The sequence below is a fragment of the Eriocheir sinensis genome, chromosome 28, assembly GCF_024679095.1.
Source record: "Eriocheir sinensis breed Jianghai 21 chromosome 28, ASM2467909v1, whole genome shotgun sequence".
Classification (NCBI taxonomy): domain Eukaryota; kingdom Metazoa; phylum Arthropoda; class Malacostraca; order Decapoda; family Varunidae; genus Eriocheir; species Eriocheir sinensis.
In genome coordinates this window covers 13,867,617-13,890,350 of record NC_066536.1, presented here as the reverse complement: position 1 = coordinate 13,890,350, position 22,734 = coordinate 13,867,617, and the positions used below count along the sequence as shown (strand labels likewise).

The window sequence follows — 22,734 nt, the reverse complement described above, 5'->3', positions numbered from 1 at the left end:
GTGGTGGTGGTAGTAGTAGTAGTGGTGGTGGTGGTGGAGGTTGTGTTGGTATTACTAGTGGTGGTAGTTTTGGTGGCGATGGCTGTAGAGTTTAGTGTTGGTAGTAGTTGTAGTAATAGTAGTAGTAAGAGTTTGTGTTGTAGTGGTGGTGGAGGTGGTCTTGCTCTCCTGAACACTGCACCGTTACCTCCACTTACCTAACATTCTATTCTCTGCTCACGCCCTGGATGGACACTGAACGGTATTGTGTGCACGGAGCGGGAAGAAAATTAGGGGCCGGAGGGAGCGAGAGAGAGAGAGAGAGAGAGAGAGAGAGAGAGAGAGATTACGTGAGTTTCCGTGTCGTGGGAGCTTGTCTGTTTCTCTCGCGTCGCCTTCAGAGGAGATAGAAAACGGAACAGCAGGACCCATACTCGTAATCATTTCAGGGGTCACACTCCCACAACTGTTAAGGCTTTCGTAGAGGCTGTAGATATTTCCATGGGTAGTGTTAACAGCCTAGTGATAGTTTGGCGAGGCGTCTGCACCGTGAATGTAAAATAACTCATGAGAACCCGATTAATCCTTTGTGACCATCGGATATGATATAGTTGTGAGATTCGAAAGCATCTTGAGAATATTTGCCGAGAACATCAACTATAATATATACTGTATCTATCCCAGCTCAAGGCACAGTACTAGTTTGGTCTCAGGTTTTAGTTCAGAAGCAAACACACACACACACACACACACACACACACACACACACACACACGTTAAAACATCTCCCCTCCCCCCAAAATAACTGGTTTGTTAGCTCAGTTCCCTCCTTCCCTCAGTCAAGCTTGGTATAACTTTAGTCTTTTGTAGTATAATGTTACGACATACATTTGTTACGTACCGTCGTGTCGCGAGAATAGACAGACAGACAGCACGTTGGTTCGGCTGATGCGGGGGAATGTGGCGAGCGAGATCAAAGACAATCAGGCAACCAGGAAATGCATTAGAGAAACAAGATTGAGATAATGATATACTATACTGAAGAAGGCACATATTTTCAGTCTTGGAGGGAGATATCGTGCCACACAAGATCATGTTACTTGTGTCAATATTTAATCAGTGGGCGACAGCATCGTCTCACATCTCACGTCACTTATCTCACCTCACGTCACTTCATCACACAAATTCACTTATCCTAACTTTTCGGCATCTTATCTTCATTTCTCACCACACTTTTTTGCTCCCTTCACATTCACCCACCTCTTCTCACCTCACTAACTTCGCCCCACCAATGTAGAAACACTTATCCTAACTTCTTATCCTCCTTTCTCTTCACTTCTTACCACGCTTCATCTCGCCCCACTCACTCACCTCATTTTTCACCTCACTTCCCTTCACCCCACCTAATACCACTTCTAATGTATCCTCTTATCTCTTCACTTTTCACCACACACCATCTCCCCCTTACACAGATCACCACTGACAGTCATCAACGTTCCTTTCAGCTGTATCATGTCAGTCTGAGGGGATGAATAATGCTGATAAACGTCCTTAATAACGCGTGCTGTCACTTCAGGTCGTGACTGTTGTGTTCCCCGTCATGGCTGTCAGGCTTGATGTGCTTCCTTGTATTAGTCATGGCTTGCTCGCGACAAGGCTTCGATGCATACAGGCGGCTACACACGTTTTCTTGGTGGCTCGCTTATGACAGTTATTACGCTCATGACGTTGTTAGGGTGAAAGTGCGGACACCAATATCGTTTTCTGAATTCATTAAAAAAACATGACTTCAGTAAACAGTATGAAAGTGATCCATGAAAGGCATCAAAGGAAATTAGAATTATAAAGACCCAAACATAGTCCCCTCAGTGAGCAAATATGAATATGAAAAATAGGACATTGACAGTAAGGAAAATAACAGAAAGGGGACAAAACGCTACTACTACTACTACTACTACTACTACTACTATGGACAAGCACACAATATAAATATAAACTTACTATAACAATAATTGACCCATCTTTTCCCCTTTCCCATCCTCCCTCTCTTCTTTTCTCTCTCCTCCATCAATTCTCTTTCTTTCCCTCCTCGCCTCCATCCCTCCTCGTCTCCATCCCTCCTCCTTCTTTCCCTCCTCCCTCTGCTATTTCAGGTGTGTCAAGGTAAATTATGCGGTGTGGAGGGCAGGAGAGAAGGCGTGATGCATTTATCTCCTCTCTCGCCCTCCTTTCTTTCATCCCTGTCTCCCTCCTTCCCTCCCTTTCACTTGTATACGAAAATAAAGGGTTGGCGGGGGGTCTCAGATGTGTTGTATGACCTTTTTCTTTCTTCAATGTTTTTTTTTCTCCTGTTCTCCTTTCTCACCTTTCTTCTTTCCTCTTCCCTCCACTTTTATTCTTCCCTTCCTTCTACATAAATAAAAAAAAAAGGAGGGGGGGATATGAAGTGTGTTGTATGACCCTCTTCTCTCTCTCCCTTGCTTTCCTTCTCCTATTCTCCCTCCTCAACCTTCTTCTTTCCTCCTCCCTACACTCACCTATCTTCCATATGTATTATTTTTTTTAACTATAGTCTTTAAAGAACATGTTTAATAATGCGTTTCGAAAGTCTAAGGAGCCAAGATCATATTCAAAAGGGATTTGGATAAGATCTTAGTGTCATTCTTTTCCTGCCTTTTTTTTCTCCCCTCTCATCACTTCCATCTTCTCTCCTCTTCTCTTTGCTATCTCCTCTCTCCTCCTTTGTATGTTCTATCTTGGCAGGAACGGTGAAGGCACTACATGCATCGTTGATTTTTTTGTTTTTTATTCTCTCTCTCTCTCTCTCTCTCTCTCTCTCTCTCTCTCTCTCTCTCTCTCTCTCTCTCTCTCTCTCGTTCCAAATAAAATCACCTTCGCAAACACATTTTTCCTCCTCCTCCTCCTCCTCCTCCTCCTCTTCTTCTTCTTTCCCTCCTCCTCCTCCTGCATTTTATACTTTCCACCTGCATCTCTTCTTACCTCTTATCTTCATTCCTTCACTTTTTTCTTTTTTTTTAACTTTTCCTCGCCTCTCCTCGCTTTACCTTTCCTTTTTTTTTCCTTTCATAATAATCTCACGCTGTCATTTTATGTTCTTCCTATTTCTCTTTATTTCACTGTCTCTTTTTCCTCCAGTTTCCTTGTTTTAATATTTCTCACGTTCTCCTGTTTCTTGATTTTACTTTCTTTATTTCTTTTTATCTCTTGTTGTCCTGTTTCCTAATTTAACTTTCTCCCCCTCTCCCTTCTTTTCTCCTTCACCTCTTTTCTCATCTTTTTTTTCTTGTCATATTTTTCTATTCCACTTTTCTCTGGTTATCCTGTTTCTTTCCTTCACTTTCTCTCCTCTCTCTTCTTTTCTCCTTCTCCACCTTTCCCCTCTTACCTTTTTTTCTTCTTTCTCATCACATTTTTCTATTTCACTTTTCCTCTTGTTCTCCCGTTTCTTCGTCTCACTTTCCCTCTCCTTTTTCTTCTTCTCCATCTTCTTTTCCTGCCCCCCTCTTTTCTTCACCTTTACCCACCTCCCCTTTTTTTCTTTCTCTTCCCCCATCATCTTTCTGTTTTAGTTATGGTACATTTTTCTCTTCTATCTCCCTCGTGTGGCTAATTTTTGTCAACGCGGAATGGACGAGAGAGAGAGAGAGAGAGAGAGAGAGAGAGAGAGAGAGAGAGAGAGAGAGAGAGAGGAGCCAAATTGCATCATAAAAACGACAACAACATCAATGATAATAACACAACCCTCCTGAATTATGAAGACGATCAATATGAACAAAAAAGAAGAAAAGGAAGAAAAATACGTACGAGAAACTAAGAGTAAAATAATAACAACAACAACAGCAGCACCAACAACAACAACAACAACAACAACAACAAAACGAAACTTGAGGGAAAAATAAATAAGAACGAGCCGAGAAAAAGAACGAGAACAAGAACAAGAAGAAAAAATAGTACGAGAACGCGATAAAAAATAAAGCAGAGGAGGAGAGCAGAAGCAGCAGCATCGGCATTAGGATCAGTACACATCTACATGGGAGGAGGCGGGGGGAGGGAGAGAGAGGAGGGGATACTTTTGGCTGGCTGATGGTGTGTGCGTCTTCTCGCCCTCGCTCTCCGTCCACCATCAAGGGAGCAGCGAGTGGCGGCTCCTCTTCAATCAGTCAGGCGGGCGATGCGTTTTTGTCTCCTTCCTGAAACAACACCGCCAACCACGACACCCGCCGATCCACATACCTTTACTCCTCCTCCTCCTCCTCCTCTTCTCCGTGGCGTTTGTGTGTCTGCGTGCCTGATGAGACTACTGTTACATCTCTTATTCTACGTTTTCTACTATTTCCTTTTCTTTTTCCTCCTCCTCCTCTTCTGCCTCCTCCTCCTCCCCTTCGTGGTTTTGGTATGTTTGCTTGCTTATGATATTACTGTTACACCTATTACTTTCCTCTACTTCCTTCTCTTCTTTTTCCTCCTCCTCCTCTTCCTTTTCCTGACGAGACTATTGCTGTTACACCCTTTTACTCTCCTCTTTCCTCTATTTCCTTCTCTTCTTTTTCCTCCTCCTCCTCTTCCTTTTCCTGACGAGACTACTGTTACACCTACCTCTCTACTCTTTCCTCTACTTCTCTTCTTTCTCTTCCTCCTCCTCCTCCTCCTGACGAGATTATACTGTTACACCCTCTTACTCTACTCTTTCCACTACTTCTCTTCTTTCTCCTCCTCCTCCTCCTCCTCCTCTTCTTCCTCCTCGTGGGTTTTGTTGTATGTCTGCGTTCTTACGATATTAGTGTTACAACTCTTACTGTTTCCTCGTTCTCACTACTTCCTCTTTTACCTATATTTTTTGTTTTTGTTGTTGCTGTTTCTGTTGTTTTATACGTTTCTTAGTCGTGTTTTGTTTGCTTGTTTGTTTGTCTGATGAGGAGAGTTGTCAATTCCTTTCTTTCTCATGATTTTCTTGGCGTGGTCATCATTCTGCGTCTCGTGTCGGGTTTCTTTTGTTGTTGTTGTTGTTTGTTTGCTGTTAACTTTTTGCCGGTGCAGCATTCTCATCCTCTCCTCAGTTTCTTTTTTTCTATTTCCTCTCTTCTCTTTCTTTTCAATTTTTTTTTTGTTTCTTTATCCACCCTTCCTCATTCCTCCATTATCTTCTCTTCCTTAGCCTTGGCATCGTGTTTTTTTTTTTCTCTTCTTTTTAACTGCCAACGTACCAGTCTCCTTTGTTTCTTCTATTTCTTCCCCCTTTATCTCCTTTCTCCTTTACGTTTCTCCCTCCACCCATTCCTCCTTAGTTTCTTCTTTCGTCATTCATTTAAGAAATATCTCGACCGCCTCTTCCTTCAGCTTGATATTCACCAAAAGTAGAAATGCAAAATCTTGGTGACATTAGGGTCTGTGTGGTCTGAATATCTGTATAAATCTATGTAAGTCTCCCTCCCTACCCACATACCAAACCGCCTGCTCATTTTAACTTTTTGCCAGCGTAGCATTCCCCTGTTTCCTTCATTTCCTCCTCTTGTTTCCCCTTTCTTCTTTATGGCTCTCTCCCCACCCATTCTTCCTTCCTCCTTTCTTTCTTCTCTCTCCCCCTTTTCCTGCCCACATGCCAGGCCGCCTCCTCACGGGCAGACAAGAATAATTGTAATGATACGTTACGGTGCTGCCCAGATGTTGGCCCACCTTCCCCTAATTGGGCCAGGGACTGTGATTCACTCTCTCCACGCCTCGCCCTCACCTTCGTTGTTTTCATTGGTGTTATTGCTTCATCTTTATCATCATTTTTCTCCTCTTACTTTCTCTTCTTTTCTTGTTGTTCTCCTTGTTTTGTTGTTGTTATTGCTTCATCTTTATCATCATTTTTCTCCTCTTACTTTCTCTTCTTTTCTTGTTGTTTTCCTTGTTTTGTTGTTGTTATTGATTCATCTTTATCATCATTCTTCTCCTCTTACTTTCTCTTCTTTTCTTGTTGTTCTCCTTGTTTTGTTGTTGTTATTGATTCATCTTTATCATCATTCTTCTCCTCATCTTTTGTTTTTTATCTTAATTTCGTTATTCTTTCTTCTTTATCATCTTTCTTCCCTTTCTCTTCTTTTCTTGTTGTTCTTCTTGTTTTGTTGTTGTTATTGATTCATCTTTATCATCATTCTTCTCCTCTTTTTTTGTTCTTGATCTTATTTTCTTTGTTGTTTTTCTTTCTTCTTTATCATTCTTCTTATCCTCCACTTCTTTTCTTGTTCTGCTTGTTTTGTTGTTGTATCATCATTCTTCTCCTCTTCTTTTGTTGTTGGTCATTTTCTTTGTTGTTATTATTTCTTCTTTATCATCCTTTCTTCCCCTCCTCTTCACTTCTCTTGTTCTTCTTGTTTATCCTGTTATTTATGTTCCTTGCCGGCTTCCTATCTATATCAACACCTGTGAATTGGTTGTTATGCTTCTTTATTGCCGCCGTGCTAGATTCTTGTTGCTCTCGTTTCTCTATTTAATATTTATATGGTAGTATTTTTCTTCTTCAGTTGATGTCTTTGTCATTCCTTCTCTTTCCCTCTGTCTTCAGCATCGTTCATTGCTTATCTCAGGTTTCCGTCACTCCTTTTTTATTTAGCCTCACATCCCTCAGCCTCACCTTCCTCCTCCTCCTCCTCCTCCTCCTCTTCTTTTTCCTCTGCCTCCTTTTATCCGGCTACTTTTCCTTGCTGCCCTCATTCCCAGCCTTTATCTTTCTCTTACTTTTTTCCTTTAGGTTTCCCTCCACACTTTTAACCTCATTCATTGGTATTTATCTTTATTTGATGCTCGCGTCGCTCTCTCTACCATAATTATTTTCCGATTTAGCCTGTTTATCTGTTGTTTTTTGTACCTTGTTCGTTATACTATGATCAATTATCTAGTTCTTCCGACCTTTTTTTTCAGCAAAGGAGACAGTTCAAGGGCGTTAAGAAAAATATTATCTCGCTTCTAACTTTATCTTTACATAGATTTACAGCTTCATAACGCTCATCGTCCATCATCAGTTATCTTTTTATCTTGCATCAGTTATCTTGTTCTTCCTGCCTGATCGTAAACTGTTTATCTCGCATCTAACGGTTTATCTTCACATAGATTCACACCTTCATTACCTCTTCGTTCGAAAAACAACGCACGTAAACAGAAACGTAAGGCATAATACAATCTCCCAACCGTACGATCATTGGATGGAGAGCCTTACCAAATCAAGTCGTGTGTCAGAGCATTCATGTATAAGGAATTATATGATCAAATGTGACAAAATACGGGACGCTACAAAATTGAATAAGTACAAGAACGAGTAGCTAAGAACACGATCATTGGATGGAGAGCCTTACCAAATCAAATCGTGTGTCAGAGCATTCATGTGTACGGAATTATATGATCAAATGTGGCAAAATACGGGACGCTACAAAATTGAATAAGTACAAGAACGAGTAGCTAAGAACACACAGTCAGGTAGGTGTTGCGCTGCGCTGGCGAGGAGTGTCTTGTAGTTCCAGCAGCGCAGCAATACCCACCACAAGAATACTCATAACAACCGCGTGCAGTACTTACCCCCGTGCCACGATACACCGCCCTCTTCCCTCCCGCCGGCGCGCTGCCCTCCATGCCGTCCCTCGCTGCTGGTCTTGTTCGAGTCGCCTTCTTCTCTCCTTTTCACCTCCTACCCCTCCTTCGCTTCCTCTTCACTGCTCCTATTGTGTTCTGCGTTTCCTTAGTTTCTTTTGCCTTGTTCCTCTCGTCTCCTATCCTCCTCCTGGTTCCTCCTTCGCTCTTCTGGTCTTCCGTAGTTCCTCTTTTGCTCTTTTATGTTTCTCCTGTTACTCCTTTGCTTTTCCACTGTTCAATGTTCTCGTGTGTTCCTCGCTTGGTCTTCTACTCTTGTTCCGGTCCTCTGTTTGCGTGTCACTATCCCTTCTCTTTTCTCTCCTCCTCATCCGCCGAAGCACTCGTAGTAGTAGTCCCCTGGTCACACAGTCCCCTTGCCGGCACCTATCACAGCCTCCACACACGCATCACCATACACAGGGGGCGAGCACTTCCCCCAAAGCCGCGGTATTCACGCTTCACACACCTAGCACACAACACCACACCACACTGCAGCACCCCGTCAGCACCGCCCGTCAGCACCACCCGTCAGCACCACCCTTGCCCCGCTGCACCAGGCCACCGCGATGCTTGTACTGCCCTGCCTGGCTGCGCCCCGCCCCATGGCCCCGTAGGCCCAGCCGCCCCCCGCGCCTCGTGCATCGTGCCTTGCTCACGCCCGCGATAAACACACGTGGCCAGCTGCACCGCGCCCTCACTCACGCTCGGGTAAACTCGAGTCCAGGTGAACCACTGCTTAGGTAAACCTGCATTGATTGATAGTGGCGCTCAGGTTTATTATCCTCGTCCAGAAAAAAACGTATGCACAGATGAACTAAGGCTCTTTGGATTAGCGCTCCGATGAAAAAAAATGTAAAATTTATATCGTTTACTAAAGAAAACGTTTGCATAGATCTAAGTCATCGCAGCCTTTTTAAGTAGGTAAAACAATTCGCATTTACACATAAAAGTTTTCATGTTTCATTGGACACATTGTTTAAATTGTTCCGTGCGTATCGTTTAGGAATTAAAAAAAAGTGCCTACTCTCTCTCTCTCTCTCTCTCTCTCTCTCTCTCTCTCTCTCTCTCTCTCTCTCTCTCTCTCATGACCTCGAGTAGAATTAAAGGTATGCACAGTGGTGGGCTTGGTTTGGGGAAGGAGCGAATGCACCTGCAGATAAAGAAGTGAGTCGGGGGTGGGGTGGGTCAGAGGGCTAATGGATGCTCTGTTGAGAAAGGGAGAGTAAGGTGTTGAAGGAGAAAGAGGAGAGGAAAGTAGGGAGAAAAGAAAAAAGACATAGCAAAGAATAGCAGGGAAAACGTAAGACTTGGCAGAAGGAAGGAGACGGGTGGAAGGAGTAGAAAGAAAGAAAGGGGGAGAATGGATGGGGAGAAAATAGGGAAAGAAATAGAAAGAAAGGAAGGAGTGAGTCGTAATAATTCTTATATAATTCCTTTCCTCACAACATTTACTTTCTAATTGGACGTCTTCATTTCCTTCCTTACCCTGCCCCTATGCCTCCCTCCCTCCCCTCAAGTAAAGGTTGTTTGACAGATGAACACAGGTGACAGGCAGTACTCCAGGTGTGTGTGTGTGTGTGTGTGTGTGTGTGTGTGTGTGTGTGTGTGTGTGTGTGTGTGTGTGTTGTTTTAGGAGGTACGAATGATAAGGAATGAGCGGGAGGAGGATAACAAATATAAATAGGAACAAAAGAAGATCAACTACAAAAATCGGAAGAGGAGGAGCAGGGAATGGTTTGTCCTCTCACGCCTCTTTTTAACACAGATGTATATATAGAGCCGATTTCACAGTCCAACACAGTCTTCGTAACAGCCCGAACCAAACTATAGAATCTCATACAATCCAAAATGGGGAGGCCTTCGATGCCACACTAAATACACAAGACTCTTCCTGTATAGTTTCATCAAATTTGTGAACTTAAATATAAACACCAGACACTATACAAGGAAATTTCGAAGGCTCTGGTGTTGGTTTGGTTGCTTACTAAACCATCATGGGGAAATGTGAAACTGGCCCATTGTGTTGAAAGAGAGGGGGGAGGGGGGTACAGGAGGGTGGGGGGCAGAGACCTTGGCAAGTTATCTGAGAGGTTACGGGCGACGAGTGGGGGAAGGGGAGGAAGGGGCGCAGGAGAGGTAAATCGCCTCCTCCCTCTCCTCTCAAGGGTATCATTTTCCCTTACTCTTTTTCCCGTTTTCCTACTTTTCATTTTCCTTATTTTATACATTAACACAGTATTTTAGGGGTGAATATTTTTACTGCTATATACTTTGGGGAATGTTTCTATTTGCACGACCTCAGTTATTGGTGAAGGAATAGTCTGCCTACATAATACTCCTCCCTTTCTGTTTCTTTCCCTGTTTTCTCCCCTATCCTTTTCCCCCTTTCTGTCTGCCCCTTCCTCCCGTCTTCTGCCAAGTATTACGTTTTCCCTGCTATTCATCACTGTTTTTTTCTTGTCTCCTCTCCTTTTACTCTGTACTACTGAACAACTGCCCGACTTGTAGTGTTTCCCTCAAGGGCAGGCAAATGAAATCCTCACACTGGTTTATTAATTTCATTTTTAAAGTTGGCCCACCTGTACATTTTCATAATGGTATATTTACACCTAACCCTTCAGTTAATAAGGGTTGAAATGCTCCACTGTACTTCCTGCCTCGTCACCTAAATGGTTTGGCTATTTGGCTACTATTACTGGAACATTCTGAGTAATGTTCTCTTTATGAATATATTATTAGAACACTGAAGCACCATGTCTTCATAATTAAGGGTGATGTGGGTTTTGCGTAGAATTTAGTAAGGTGCTTGATACTATTATCTATGAATTTTGGCACTGGTATATGTTACTTTGAATTGTTCTTGGCCATTTATATTATTTTTCCCCTTATTGTTGAGTGCCTTGCAAGTTTTGGCATATTCTTATACTGGAAGGAATTATGCATCTCATGGCCACAGTCTTTATTAGGGGAAGAGTGGTGGAGAGATGCCATAATGCCATATTTATAAATCTTGTCATGAGCACTTCCAATAATGGCGAACCAATGAACTTCATGAAACACCACAGATGATGTGTTGGTTTTACTAGATATTTCCATAATTTTCTTAAGAATTGCACCAATTTGTCATGTGTAAGAGCTGATTGCACCTTGTGAGAAGTGGTTAATGTTGGCAAAATATCTAAAGGGGTTAGGCTGAGGAGTGAATGACATTCATTGTCAACTAGAGGCCATGAAAACCAACGAGCATGTTTGAACAGCGTCAAATGTCATTCTGTGGCTTTAAATATTTCCCTAATTTATTGACAATCTAATGTCTGAATGAGTCTGTCCTTTGACTCAATTGCTCACTTCATTCTCCTTTCAGTATATTTCAGACACTCAGAACCCAAGTTATTCTAAATTATCACATTCTTTGCTCTTTCTTTTTACCTTTTCCATGGCACAAGGAAGTTCGTTTTCATGAAGGTGATCCTTGAGTATATATATATATATATATATATATATATATATATATATATATATATATATATATATATATATATATATATATATATATATATATATATATATATATATATATATATATATATATATATATATATATATATATATATATATATATATATATATATATATATATATATATATATATATATATATATATATATATATATATATATATATATATATATATATATATATATATATATATATATATATATATCTATATATATATATATATATATATATATATATATATATATATATATATTGTACAAATATTGTGAGCCTGATTGTGAAAGAATTGCATCTGCATTAAGTGCTTGTCTTAATGTCCACGAACTCTCGTTCACTAAATGGTCTTTTTTACAGTAACCACACTGGGTTGTGTAGTATAAGACTGGGTGAATCTCTGTGAAGTAAGTGCTAATAGTTTTTAGAGTATGTACATATCAGTGATAGTTATGGTGTCTGTTCTTCCCTCAGGTGGTCTGAATATTCTGCCGCTGCTGCTCAGCTTTGCCGTTGGTGGCCTGCTGGGCGATGTGTTCCTTCATTTGCTGCCTGAAGCCTGGAGCATGGCCCTGGAAGGTGAAATTCTCTTACTTTTCACATTTCTTTGTTGCTAGCTCTATTCACTAGTTCTACATATTTACCTGTTTATCTTTACTTTGTGATAGGTTTCTATGGCCACATTAATTTTATCCCCAAGTTTATTTATTTATTTATTTATTTATTTATTTATTTATTTATTTATTTTTTTTTTATCCCATACCACCTTCCAAGTCATTATGATTATTTGTAATGCATATGTGTGTGTGTGTGTGTGTGTGTGTGTGTGTGTGTGTGTGTGTGTGTGTGCATTTTTTTTATTTATTTATTTATTTATTTATTTATTTATTTATTTATTTATTTATTTATTTTTTGTGTGTGTGTGTGTTTCCTGAATATCACAAATTTCTATCCCCCTGCTTCTTTTTCTTTCCCCAGGAGGTGCTGGGACACATGAGGCTTTCACTCAGGTGGGGCTGTGTGTGCTGGCAGGAATCTTTGTCTTCATTGTGGTGGAGATGCTGGCGGGACACGACTCATCCACTTCCACACCACACAACAACAACACCAAGGGAGACTCTGGAAGTGCCAAGAAGGAGGTGAGTGAATGGATTTGTATTTTAAGGTTGGTGTATTTACCTAGTTGTAATTTTACAGGGCCTGGGCTTACGCTCGTGTGGTCCCGTCTCCGTATCTATAATTATCTAACTTTTCCTTGAAACTTTGCACACTCTTCGCCAATACTATTTCTTCACTTAATCTGTTCCAAACCTCTATATTTCTTTGTGGGAAGCTATATTTCTTTATGTCTCTTGAGCATCTTCCCTTCCTCAACTTTTTACTATGTCCTCTAGTATTCCTGCTGGAAGGTTCCTCTCTTAGTAGCAATTTCTCATTATCTACTTCTTCCATTTTACTCAATAGCCTATATATTTGTATTAGGTCTCCTCTTTCTCTTCTTTGTTCTACTGTTGGCAAGTCCATTTCCTTTAGTCTCTCATCATATGTCAGTCCCTCCAGTTCTGGAACCATTTTTGTTGCCATCCTCTGTATTCTTTCTAGTTTTACTATGTGTTTCTTCATATGTGGAGACCACACTGTTTCCGCATATTCTAGTTTAGGTCTGATCATTGTAGTTATTAATTTTTTCATCATTTCTTTGTCCATGTAGTGGAATGCTATGCCTATATTTCTCACCATGTTATATGTATCACCGAAGATCTGACTTATATGACTTCCTGGTTGCATATAATCTTGCATTATTACTCCCAGGTCTCTCTTCATTTACTTTCTTTAATATTTCACCATCTCCCATTTTATATGTCCATTTTGGTCTTTCTACACTTTTTCCCATTTCCATAACATGACATTTCTTCACATTGAATTTCATCTCCCATTTCTGACTCAATTTCCAAATCTTGTTTAGGTCTTCTTGCAGCTCCTTGCAGTCTTCACTGTTTCTTATATGTCTTTGCAGTTTAGCATCATCCGCGAACAGGCTCATGTAGCTGTTTATTCCCTCTGGCATATCATTAATATAGACTAGGAAGAGTACTGGTGCTAAAACCGACCCCTGGGGCACTCCACTTTCCACCGCTCTCCATTCCGATCTAGTGTCCTTAACCACAGTTCTCATCTCTCTTCCCCTTAAGTAGCTTTCCATCCAGCACTTCATTTTCCCTCTCAATCCTCCTTTATTTTCTAGTTTCCACATCAGTCTTGAATGTGGAACTTTGTCGAATGCCTTCATTAAGTCTAGGTAAATGCAATCCACCCATCCTTCTCTTTCCTGTAATTTGTCCGTCACCCTTGAGTAAAAGCTCAGCAAGTTTGTCACACGTGAGCGGCCTTTCCTAAACCCATATTGGTTGTTTGTGATTTGATTATGTTCTTCTAGAAATCTCATCCATTGTTCTTTTATTAATTTCTCACATATTTTGCATACTACACTGGTCAGAGACACCGGTCTGTAATTTAGGGGTTCTTCCTTTTTTCCACTTTTGTATATAGGTACCACTTCTGCCCTCTTCCACTCCCTAGGCACTGTGCCCGTTTTAATTGAGCACCTAATGATGTCATATATCGGACCAACTAGCTCATTTCTGCACTCTTTAAGTATAAAACCTGAAACTCCATCCGGTCCCACGGATGGATGTTGGTAGGGTAGAGAGTAAGTGTATTTCACTATCAGCATCTGCTGTGTTTTTATGTCCAACATGTGATATAAATTAATCACAAAATTTTATCCAGTCAGGTTTACCAAAGTGTTCCTTTTGTTTTCATGAAATTTCCATCATTGTTAATTGATTCTCATGTCTTTTTACTTATGAAATTATATTGCATTGTTCACAGCAGATTGTAGTAAATCTAATGCATGTAGATCCTCATATAGATGAGGTCATTTTACTTATGAAATTATATTGGATTGTTTGCTTCATATTTTTTTTATAACCCTCAGAGCAAAAGACCTCAACTATATGAGGATATACAGGCATTGCATTTACTACAGTCTGTTGCCAATTTCTAAATATACTGTCTGCCCTCTACCTTCCTTTCCCATGCCTCTTTCTATGCTTGCTTTTTTAGACTTGCTTGAGGTCACCATGTAACCTTCCCTTCCACCCTCCCTCCAGGTGACTGGGTACCTCAACCTCATAGCCAATGGTATTGACAATTTTACCCATGGGCTGGCAGTGGCAGGGTCTTTCATGGTGTCCTATAAGACAGGTGTCCTTACCACAGCTGCCATTCTCATCCACGAAGTACCACATGAGATTGGGGACTTTGCCATCCTCTTGAAATCAGGTTGGTGCATGCTTGATTTTTGTAAGGGCTGACTATAATACATATTGCATGAATATACATGTGTAGTAGCTGCTGTTATCATAAAGTAAATTTTGTGTAATTATATCTTTACTGTGTTTTGAGCTATATATTTTTTTTAAATGCCTCTGGATTGACATCCCCTCCTTGTGAAAATGGGAATGCCTTTTGGTTGTGTTAGTGCCATCATCCTTCATCATTAAGTCTTGCATCTTGCCCCACTTCAACCGCATTCCCATATGGGGTTAGCACATGCAAAGTAGTATGTTACTGTAGGCACATTCTTTTCTGGCTTTGTAGATATGGGGTGAGTGCAAATCTAGTGGGTTGCTGATGTCCCAGTTTCTCAGGTGTGTGAGGGGCAGCTACCAGTTACGGAGCATCACAGTGGATCAATATCTTTCTTGTAATCTCCAGCATTTTATTCTGTTTCCCAGGGTTCAGCCGATGGGAGGCAACCAAGGCCCAGATGTACACAGCAGGTGTGGGCCTCATAGGAGCACTTGTCACCCTGTTCCTGGGTACTTCAGAGGTCCTGGGTAAGTCTGCAGCTACAGAAGGATTATTAAATATGCTTACCTTCCTGTGTTGTCAATGACTGAAATTCCAGTGACTAGTTTTTACACTTGGGTGAGTTGACTCATTATCCATCATAAGTGAATAATTATGGACTATGAAGATTCTATTATTACCTTTATAAGGAGTATTTTTATTATTATTTTGACTCATATTGTGTAACATTTTATGTTAGGCTTATGGTGAGGATTTTGCAGAATAAAATTAGGTGGAGAATATTCATATTTTTTTATTGATTCTGTGAAGGAATATACTTGATTTTTTTCAATCTACTCTTTTGATTGTAAGTTAATATTTGCTTGAAAAAATAAAGTTCTGAATAATCAGTATTCAGGAGGTGTTCAAATGCAACCCAGTATCCAATAGATGACACTCAGGACTAATAATGATATAGCGTATTTTGAGTGTCTCCCACAGGTGGCAGTGTATTAGGGTTGATGGTGAAAGGAATCATTTAGTGTCACCCGGGTGAATTTGTCGCAATGGTAGTGGGTCAGATCAGGTATTTCTTTGTCTCCTTTAGGTTGTGTAGGTTTATTATAAATATAAGTTGGCAGTATTTTTTTAGTGTATTGTTAAGATGAGTCACAATAAGTGTCTTTCACAGGTGGAGTTCACGTGTACATCCTTGGCTTCACGGCTGGGGGGTTCCTCAACATCGCACTGGTGACAGTGTTGCCAGAGCTGCTGCAGGAGGATCGACCTGCCCAATCCTGTGCCCAGCTGCTCTGTCTCCTCTTTGGCACCCTCACCATGGCCACTGTGGCACTTGCCTGTTAATGGCACCTTCTCAGTCTTTCTCTTTCTCAAACTCCACCAGGCATAATCCTGCCTTTGCCCTACAAGGGCAATCCTTATAGTTTCCCACCTCACCTTGTAGTTGTCTTTTCCCTTTTCATCCTCATCACCAGACAGCCATAACACCTTTCCTTTCCTTCCTTCCTTCTCCTCCCCCCCTTCCCTTCCACTGCCTGCTCCTCCCCAAGGCTCACTGGCCATGTATTTTTTGAAATAATAGTTTTAGAAATATGTAATGGCATTTTGAATTTTTTCATACATTTTGGATTTCCATATATATTTTTTAGCTGTTGAGATTTCCATAGTGTTGATTAATTTATTTCATATTTTCAGAGTTCCATAGTGTTCATACGTTTCTTGGTTCATCAGTGTAAATTGTAATTTGATAGAAATGGCTTTTTTTTTTTTTTTTTTTTTTTTTTTTAATTTCTATGTAGTAAATGTAATTGTACATACAGTACATACATATATTTTATTGGAAATTTTGTACTGAGAGAATTGGCATGTTTATATAGAATTAAGGTATTACTACTTACAAGAACAAAACTACTTATGACTCCATTTAGATTCCTATTTATCTACTTACAGACCACACCATTATGTTTTCATGGATGTGGTTGTTTTTACACACACACACACACACACACACACACACACACTAGATTGTTTTGTCTCCATCATTCACAGTATTTTGTAATCTATTTATATTTTTTTTATTTTCACTTGACATCATGCATATAAAGTAGTTGTTAGCTACTAGTAATGCTGCTATTCATATTTTTTTATTATTAATTTAGTTTTTTATATTTTTATACAAATAATTTTGCAGCTGTGTTCCAATCTTCTGTAGTGATCTCTAGGCCTATTGGAATTTCAACATTCCCTCCAGTCACTTCAATTATTTATTTTATTACAGCAACTTTTTGTAGTCTAAGTTACTTTATAGTTTTCTATTGTCTTAGATTTTTTTTTTCTTGCTCTTTTTATTTGTATGTGATGATCAAGATTACCTCATACATCTCCTCAACTTTTCATCTCTTGGATTTTTTATTTTGTTTTTCATTTGCATTTAACAGTTTCAGTCATTGATGGAAGCCACTCATGTATTTACCTCTCTCTGAACTTTTAGGACTTTGGTATAGTTGCTTCAAAATCCTCACATTGACCCACAACACATACCAACACCAACATTACATATTGCTTGCACACAAAATGATGGATGAGTGATACTATAGCTGTGATATGGTCTGAGCAGTAGGTAATGTTCAGGTGTGCACCATTTGTGTAAGGGGAGATAGGGGGGAGGGAGGGAACCACTGAAACAGCCTCACAGCACACTGCATTAGGTGAGGGAAGGCTGCAAGAGCCTAGCAGTGTCTTATGTTAGTTGCTTAGGGATGATTTCAAGGGTGCATATTAGTGGTAAGAAAGAAATAGTTTCAAATTCAGTTAATGGTGCATAAGTTTCTGCACTGAAGGTGATAGGTAGGCTCTAAAATAGCATTTATGTAACATTTATGAGCCTCAGAATGCCCATCATGTAATGGATTTACTATCCAATTATTGTATATACATCATTCATCATTATAATCCTATTGGGAAACATAAGTTATAGTCTTAAAAATTATATCAAATAAGATAATGTCATATAAGTGGCTCTTGCTTTTGTTTGGTCTTCAAACACTGTAAATAGACAAGTCCTGAATATGTAATATTTTAATACTGAAAATGGAAATCTTGAAATAAACTGCTTAGATGACTTAGGTGGTAGTAGGCTAGAGCTTTGATGGGGATGGTGGAGGTTGGTGATTGGTGGTGAAGCATTATGGGAAAGTGGTGGTATTGACTATTAACTTGTTAATGGGGTGCCACTGGGAACTTACTTGCATAGCTTTTCAAAAGCTGTTTATAATTTTGACATCTACCTACTTAATGCATAAGCTAATAATTATTTCATTTGATAGCCAGGAGTCTGCCTGACATGAGCACAGGTGTCTTGTGTGATGGTGTCTGTCTGTGTGTGTGTGTGTGTGTGTGTGTGTGTGTGTGTGTGTGTGTGTGTGTGTGTGTGTGTGTGTGTGTGTGTGTGTGTGTGTTAGGAGCACCTGGCTGAATGTAAATGAGGAAGCAAACTTCCTGTGTTACCACTAAGGCCCCCTTCATCAGTCTCTTAACAGCTGTAGGATGTTCAGTAGTAAGTTGATAATACCCTTGTTGCTCAGCAGTAATTGCCAGGTATGTATGCAGAGTTGCATATCTCCCAGTGCCAAAGTCAGTGTGAACTGTAAGTTTTGACCTTAACCACCCTTAACTTACCCTGGGATACATGGCTGATTGAAACACGAACATACCTTAACCTACCTTCACCAGGCACTCAATGGCCAACTCACAAGAGAAGGTGAAGAGCTTGATGAGCTGTCTACTATTCACTACAATGTAAAGGATGAATGGAAAAAATCCAGATTGATATTCTGTTCTAAATTAAGGCCAAGAGTAAAATATAACTAATTGAAGAATGGTGAGGTACAAAGTGACTCAACTAAACCTCTCTGCTTAGAAAAAAAAAAAAAAAAAAAAAAAAAGACTGTGGATGCTGCAGATACGGGTGTTTGTAGCATAAAGAGGGTGAGCCGATTTTGGGTTAACACAAAGTCCTTCAGGGTCCATCGTGTATTCTGTGTGGTTACTGGTGAAGCTGAGGACAAGAATCTGCATGCTTAGGAGGGCATCGTTCTCCCTCTGGCAGCGTCTTGTGTGCTGCTGCTGCGGTGTGTGTGTGTGTGTGTGTGTGTGTGTGTGTGTGTGTGTGTGTGTGTGTGTGTGTGTGTGTGTGTGTGTAAGGTATGTGAGTACACACACCAAGGCATACAATAATCTCATCTCCTCCTTGTGTGAGGAATGATTCTATATGGTCTTTTCCTACTGTAGAATATGTATTATTTTCTTAGTCTTGTTTTTCACAAATGTACTCTTAGTGGTGTGAGGGCAGAGAATGTGTAGGGGATGTGCTTGGAGGCAAAGATAAAGTGTCTTGTTGGTGAATGAAAAAATTAAAATGTGTTATAAGAGTTTTAGAGGAATATCAAACAAACTATCAAGAAATTTAAGTAAATTATGATAAATCATAATTTATGGGGGGTAAAGTATATGTTATAGTATTATTTTTAGTTAAAAAGTACTTGCTTAGTTTTATAAAACACAATTATTATGGGTATAAAGTACATGTAATTTTGTAGTAAATTATTTTTTTCTTGTTGGTTGTGTGAAAAAATTGTCAGCAGCTCAAAAATCACTACACATTAGAAAATATCACCTGGGCTTAATATGAATGCTACAAATACTACATAACATTTTTCAATGGGATGAAACTAATCCAGAAACCTGGATACTACAATAATACTCATTTGGAGAAGAATAAAATGGCTGATACAGATAAATGAAGAGCACAAAGGCAGTAGTTCATTGTGTTGCATCCCACCCGGTGATGCCTCATTAGTCTTCCACAAGTGCACACTCTGTTGGTTGGTCAGTCTAAGTTTGAGGCAGAACTGAGTGATGCTCGGACTTTGTCTCAATGCCACAAGCGAACTGTTTATGAAGGTGTGTATGATGGTGTATTCAAGGTCTACAATGAAAAGTGTTTTCTGCTACACACATAACTAGGAAACTAATTAGAAGTGTTTGGTTGTGGCAGTATTGTGATGCAGAGGGTCTTCAAATTCTGGTTTAGAAAAAAGTTTTTAGCATCACACATAGGTATGCTCCAGGCAGTCTGGAAGAGCATAGTCTGTTCTGCAGAACACTGACACTTGTGGTTAAGCATTGGTCAGGTGAACATGAAGTGGTATGTTTGATTAAAAATATAAAGGACAGTATATATATAAATTTTTTTGTATTTGTTTTCATAAATTATATCACAGTATATGTTGTATTTTTTATCACATGATTGGGAATTCGGTGAACCAGATGGAGTAATGTTTAGCTACGTGCCTTTCCAAGGAAAACGTGATTTGCCTTTGTGAATGATGATAACAGAAAGGCAAATGTGAAGGAGATTTTTTTAAGTTTTTGAGTTTTCAGTCCGTAGACTTTTATGTGAGTATTGCAGTTTATGCTAATTTCAAACCCATAGTAACCTGTCCCCAAGATATACACAACATTCACTCTTCTACATACTCAGTCTTGTCATTTCATTCCAAATGGAGAAAGTTTGAGAATCGATTCTGTAGATTTTTGGGGGGAGTAGCCTACCAATCCATTTTCTATTCTTGAAAGAAGAGTGAAGCTGCTATTTATATATGTTTCAGGTACAATAACAAATAAACATAAATGCAAGGTAACATAGAACATTGTTATACATAAGCATTAATAGTAAAAAAAAAAAAAAAAATTGTGATTTTCTCGGCGTGCGGTGTGACTGCAGGTACGGCAATGTCGATAGGATTGCGCTTTGAGAGACCCTCTGGCCTTTCCACCACCACGTTGAGCTCCTGCATGCCTACATGCACTAAGGTTGCGTCGAGCAGCAGGGAGTTGGAATAGGGTGGGGGTGGCCGCAACGGGGGAGAATGGGAGCAGATTATGACTTATGGGGGTGTATCAGGTGAGTTGGTATAGTGGGTGGCACACGTGGTCCACCCCTGACGGGAATGCTGTACATTATGACGCCAACACTGTAGGGGCTTAAGGGAATAGAAAGAAGGAAAATGAGAGTCAGGAACTGGCAAGTGAAAGGCTGCATGACGGTGATACATAAAAATCTATAGAAAGAAGGTGAAGGAAGTTATTGGGAAGAGCAAGAGGAAGAATACAATACACTGCTGAAGTAGTGAAGCATGTTGAGAGGTCAGTGGTTAGGGCAACATATGTAGTTGAATAAAAGAAAGATGTGTGGAAAAGAAAGGAAAGGATGTGCAAGGTGGACAGATTAAACAAGGGGGTAGCTGAAAAAAAATACATGGAAATACTAGAGAAATGTGCTAGAATAGGTGAGAGAGATGCGAAAGAAAATAGATTATTAGACATTGGTGAAAAGTTTTTTATGGGAAGTTATCTTGACGAGGATAACGGGGACAGTGGCGACAAGAGTTATACAGGATTAATAACATTGAATCACTCCATTGTTCTTATGCGATGGTGGTATAGTGGTGAGCATAGCTGCCTTCCAAGCAGTTGACCCGGGTTCGATTCCCGGCCATCGCAATCGTCACGCATTTTTTTAATCGTACTCCATCTCCATTTATCTTTACTGGTGCACGCATGAACGATGTATTGCTTGTAGTGAGGTGTAGCGTAGTGAAGGCAATGTGTTGTATTGTGATGACAGCGGAAGTGTTGTTACATTTTACGGCTGATGCCTGCCATGTACAGTGACAGACTCCGGCGGCGTCAGCCCTTGCGTCTGCACGACGAGCAACACACCCAAACTGGAGGGCCTCATTACCTTGTCACTGGTCATAAATTTCCCCCATGCCTCTCTTTAGCACTTAGGGCCAAGGCACCCTATGAGCACCTTTCCTGCCACCAAGGTAGCAAGTTCATGAAGCCATGGCGTAATGTGTCGTCATCAGATAGAGGCTCATGTTCTCTCCACGTAGGGGACAAATCTTGAAACAATCAATCAAGCAAGCAGGTCATATTTATAGTGTCTTAGCGACAGTTAGGCACATGAGGGATAGTCATCGCAGCCCCAGCCCCAACCCTGGCCTGCCCTTCCCTGCCGCTGCCCCACTGCCATGCGGATGCCTTTCTCGGCGCATTGAAGTTGTTCCGTGAGTGATGGATGGACGATCTGGTTGGACAAATAGATGGATCCGTCGAAATTAAGAGAGAGAGAGAGAGAGAGAGAGAGAGAGAGAGAGAGGGGGGGGGGGGGGATATAATAAAAGTGGTTATTATATAGGCAGTGAAAACTTGAACTTGGATGCCATCAACATGTGTGCTGCACGACGGAGGGGTAGAGGTGGTGGCCTATGGGTAGCTATTTGTAGGTAGACACCCCGAGCAATATATGAATATCTAGACTTGTAAGTGGATGCGTGGTGAATATTCTTATAGTCAGACAATTTGACAAAATGATAGGCACCCCCTCAAAAAAAAAAAAAAAAAAAAAAAAGCAACACAATGAAGCCCACGATTCACAGCAGTACCGCACCTCACAAAAAAAAGACCTTAAACAACACGATGAAGCCCAAACTTCATTATTGTACTGATTCTCATAAACACTCAGGCGATGGTGGTATAGTGGTGAGCATAGCTGCCTTCCAAGCAGTTGACCCGGGTTCGATTCCCGGCCATCGCAGGTGTGACTTTTTGATTGCCTACTCAGGTTTTTATCTTAGAAAGCGCGTGCAGCAGAGATTTCCATAGTGTCTGCTTGTAAGTAACGTAAAGCCAGGGGACTTTATTCCGTGTGCTCCAGCTAAATTTGTTGTATCAAAACGTGATAGTGGAGAGAGGTAGCAACGGGAGAAAGCTGGCAGAGGAAGGTAAAGGTGTGCGGGGGGGGACGAATAAGAGTACAAAAGCGAGAGGGGGGAGGGGGTGAAAGCAGTGGAGCATGACTTGGTGGTGTGACACTGCAAAAATTATCTTCCTGCAGAACTGGAAATGTCTCAATCGCTTTTCTTATTTATACATTTATTCATATATTTCTATAGCTATATATTTAGTTATTAATTAATTCATTCATTCAGAGCACATAATCTAAACATGGGATGTGTTGTGCCGTCTCCTTGCGTGCTGCTGTTCGCCTCCTTTCAATACCATGGCCGTTCTTTACATCGTTGTCTCAGTACTATTAGACTGTTAAATATCTCTCTTGTGGGAGCTACACTTCCTATAGGCATTAATTATTCAAGTAGGGATTGGAAATTC

General features: G+C 40.4%; 2 protein-coding genes and 2 non-coding genes across 8 annotated transcripts in view; 3 read left to right on the top strand and 1 right to left on the bottom strand.

Annotated features, from left to right (window-relative positions):
* Window positions 1-7,623, bottom strand: part of LOC127004596 (F-box/LRR-repeat protein 7-like) — a 63,788-nt gene extending 56,165 nt beyond the window's left edge. Inside the window, exon 1 of the mRNA XM_050872493.1 lies at window positions 7,555-7,623. Within this exon, the coding sequence (XP_050728450.1) occupies window positions 7,555-7,608 (54 nt within the window). The 5' untranslated portion in view covers window positions 7,609-7,623. The remainder of the gene's footprint in view (window positions 1-7,554) is intronic.
* LOC127004597 (zinc transporter ZIP13 homolog) overlaps window positions 1-19,780 on the top strand; it is a 42,474-nt gene extending 22,694 nt beyond the window's left edge. For all 5 annotated transcript variants that reach the window (XM_050872495.1, XM_050872494.1, XM_050872497.1 and 2 more), the window contains 5 exons: window positions 11,596-11,700; window positions 12,100-12,260; window positions 14,295-14,466; window positions 14,922-15,023; window positions 15,668-19,780. In XM_050872495.1, the coding sequence (XP_050728452.1) occupies window positions 11,596-11,700; window positions 12,100-12,260; window positions 14,295-14,466; window positions 14,922-15,023; window positions 15,668-15,840 (713 nt within the window). In that variant the 3' untranslated portion in view covers window positions 15,841-19,780. The remainder of the gene's footprint in view (window positions 1-11,595; window positions 11,701-12,099; window positions 12,261-14,294; window positions 14,467-14,921; window positions 15,024-15,667) is intronic.
* Window positions 19,781-20,988: 1,208 nt separating this feature from the next.
* Window positions 20,989-21,060, top strand: Trnag-ucc (transfer RNA glycine (anticodon UCC)). The gene has a single exon. It is a non-coding gene; the product is annotated as a tRNA-Gly (tRNA).
* A 1,027-nt stretch (window positions 21,061-22,087) lies between these two features.
* Window positions 22,088-22,159, top strand: Trnag-ucc (transfer RNA glycine (anticodon UCC)). Its single transcript has one exon. It is a non-coding gene; the product is annotated as a tRNA-Gly (tRNA).
* The last annotated feature ends 575 nt before the right edge of the window (window positions 22,160-22,734 follow it).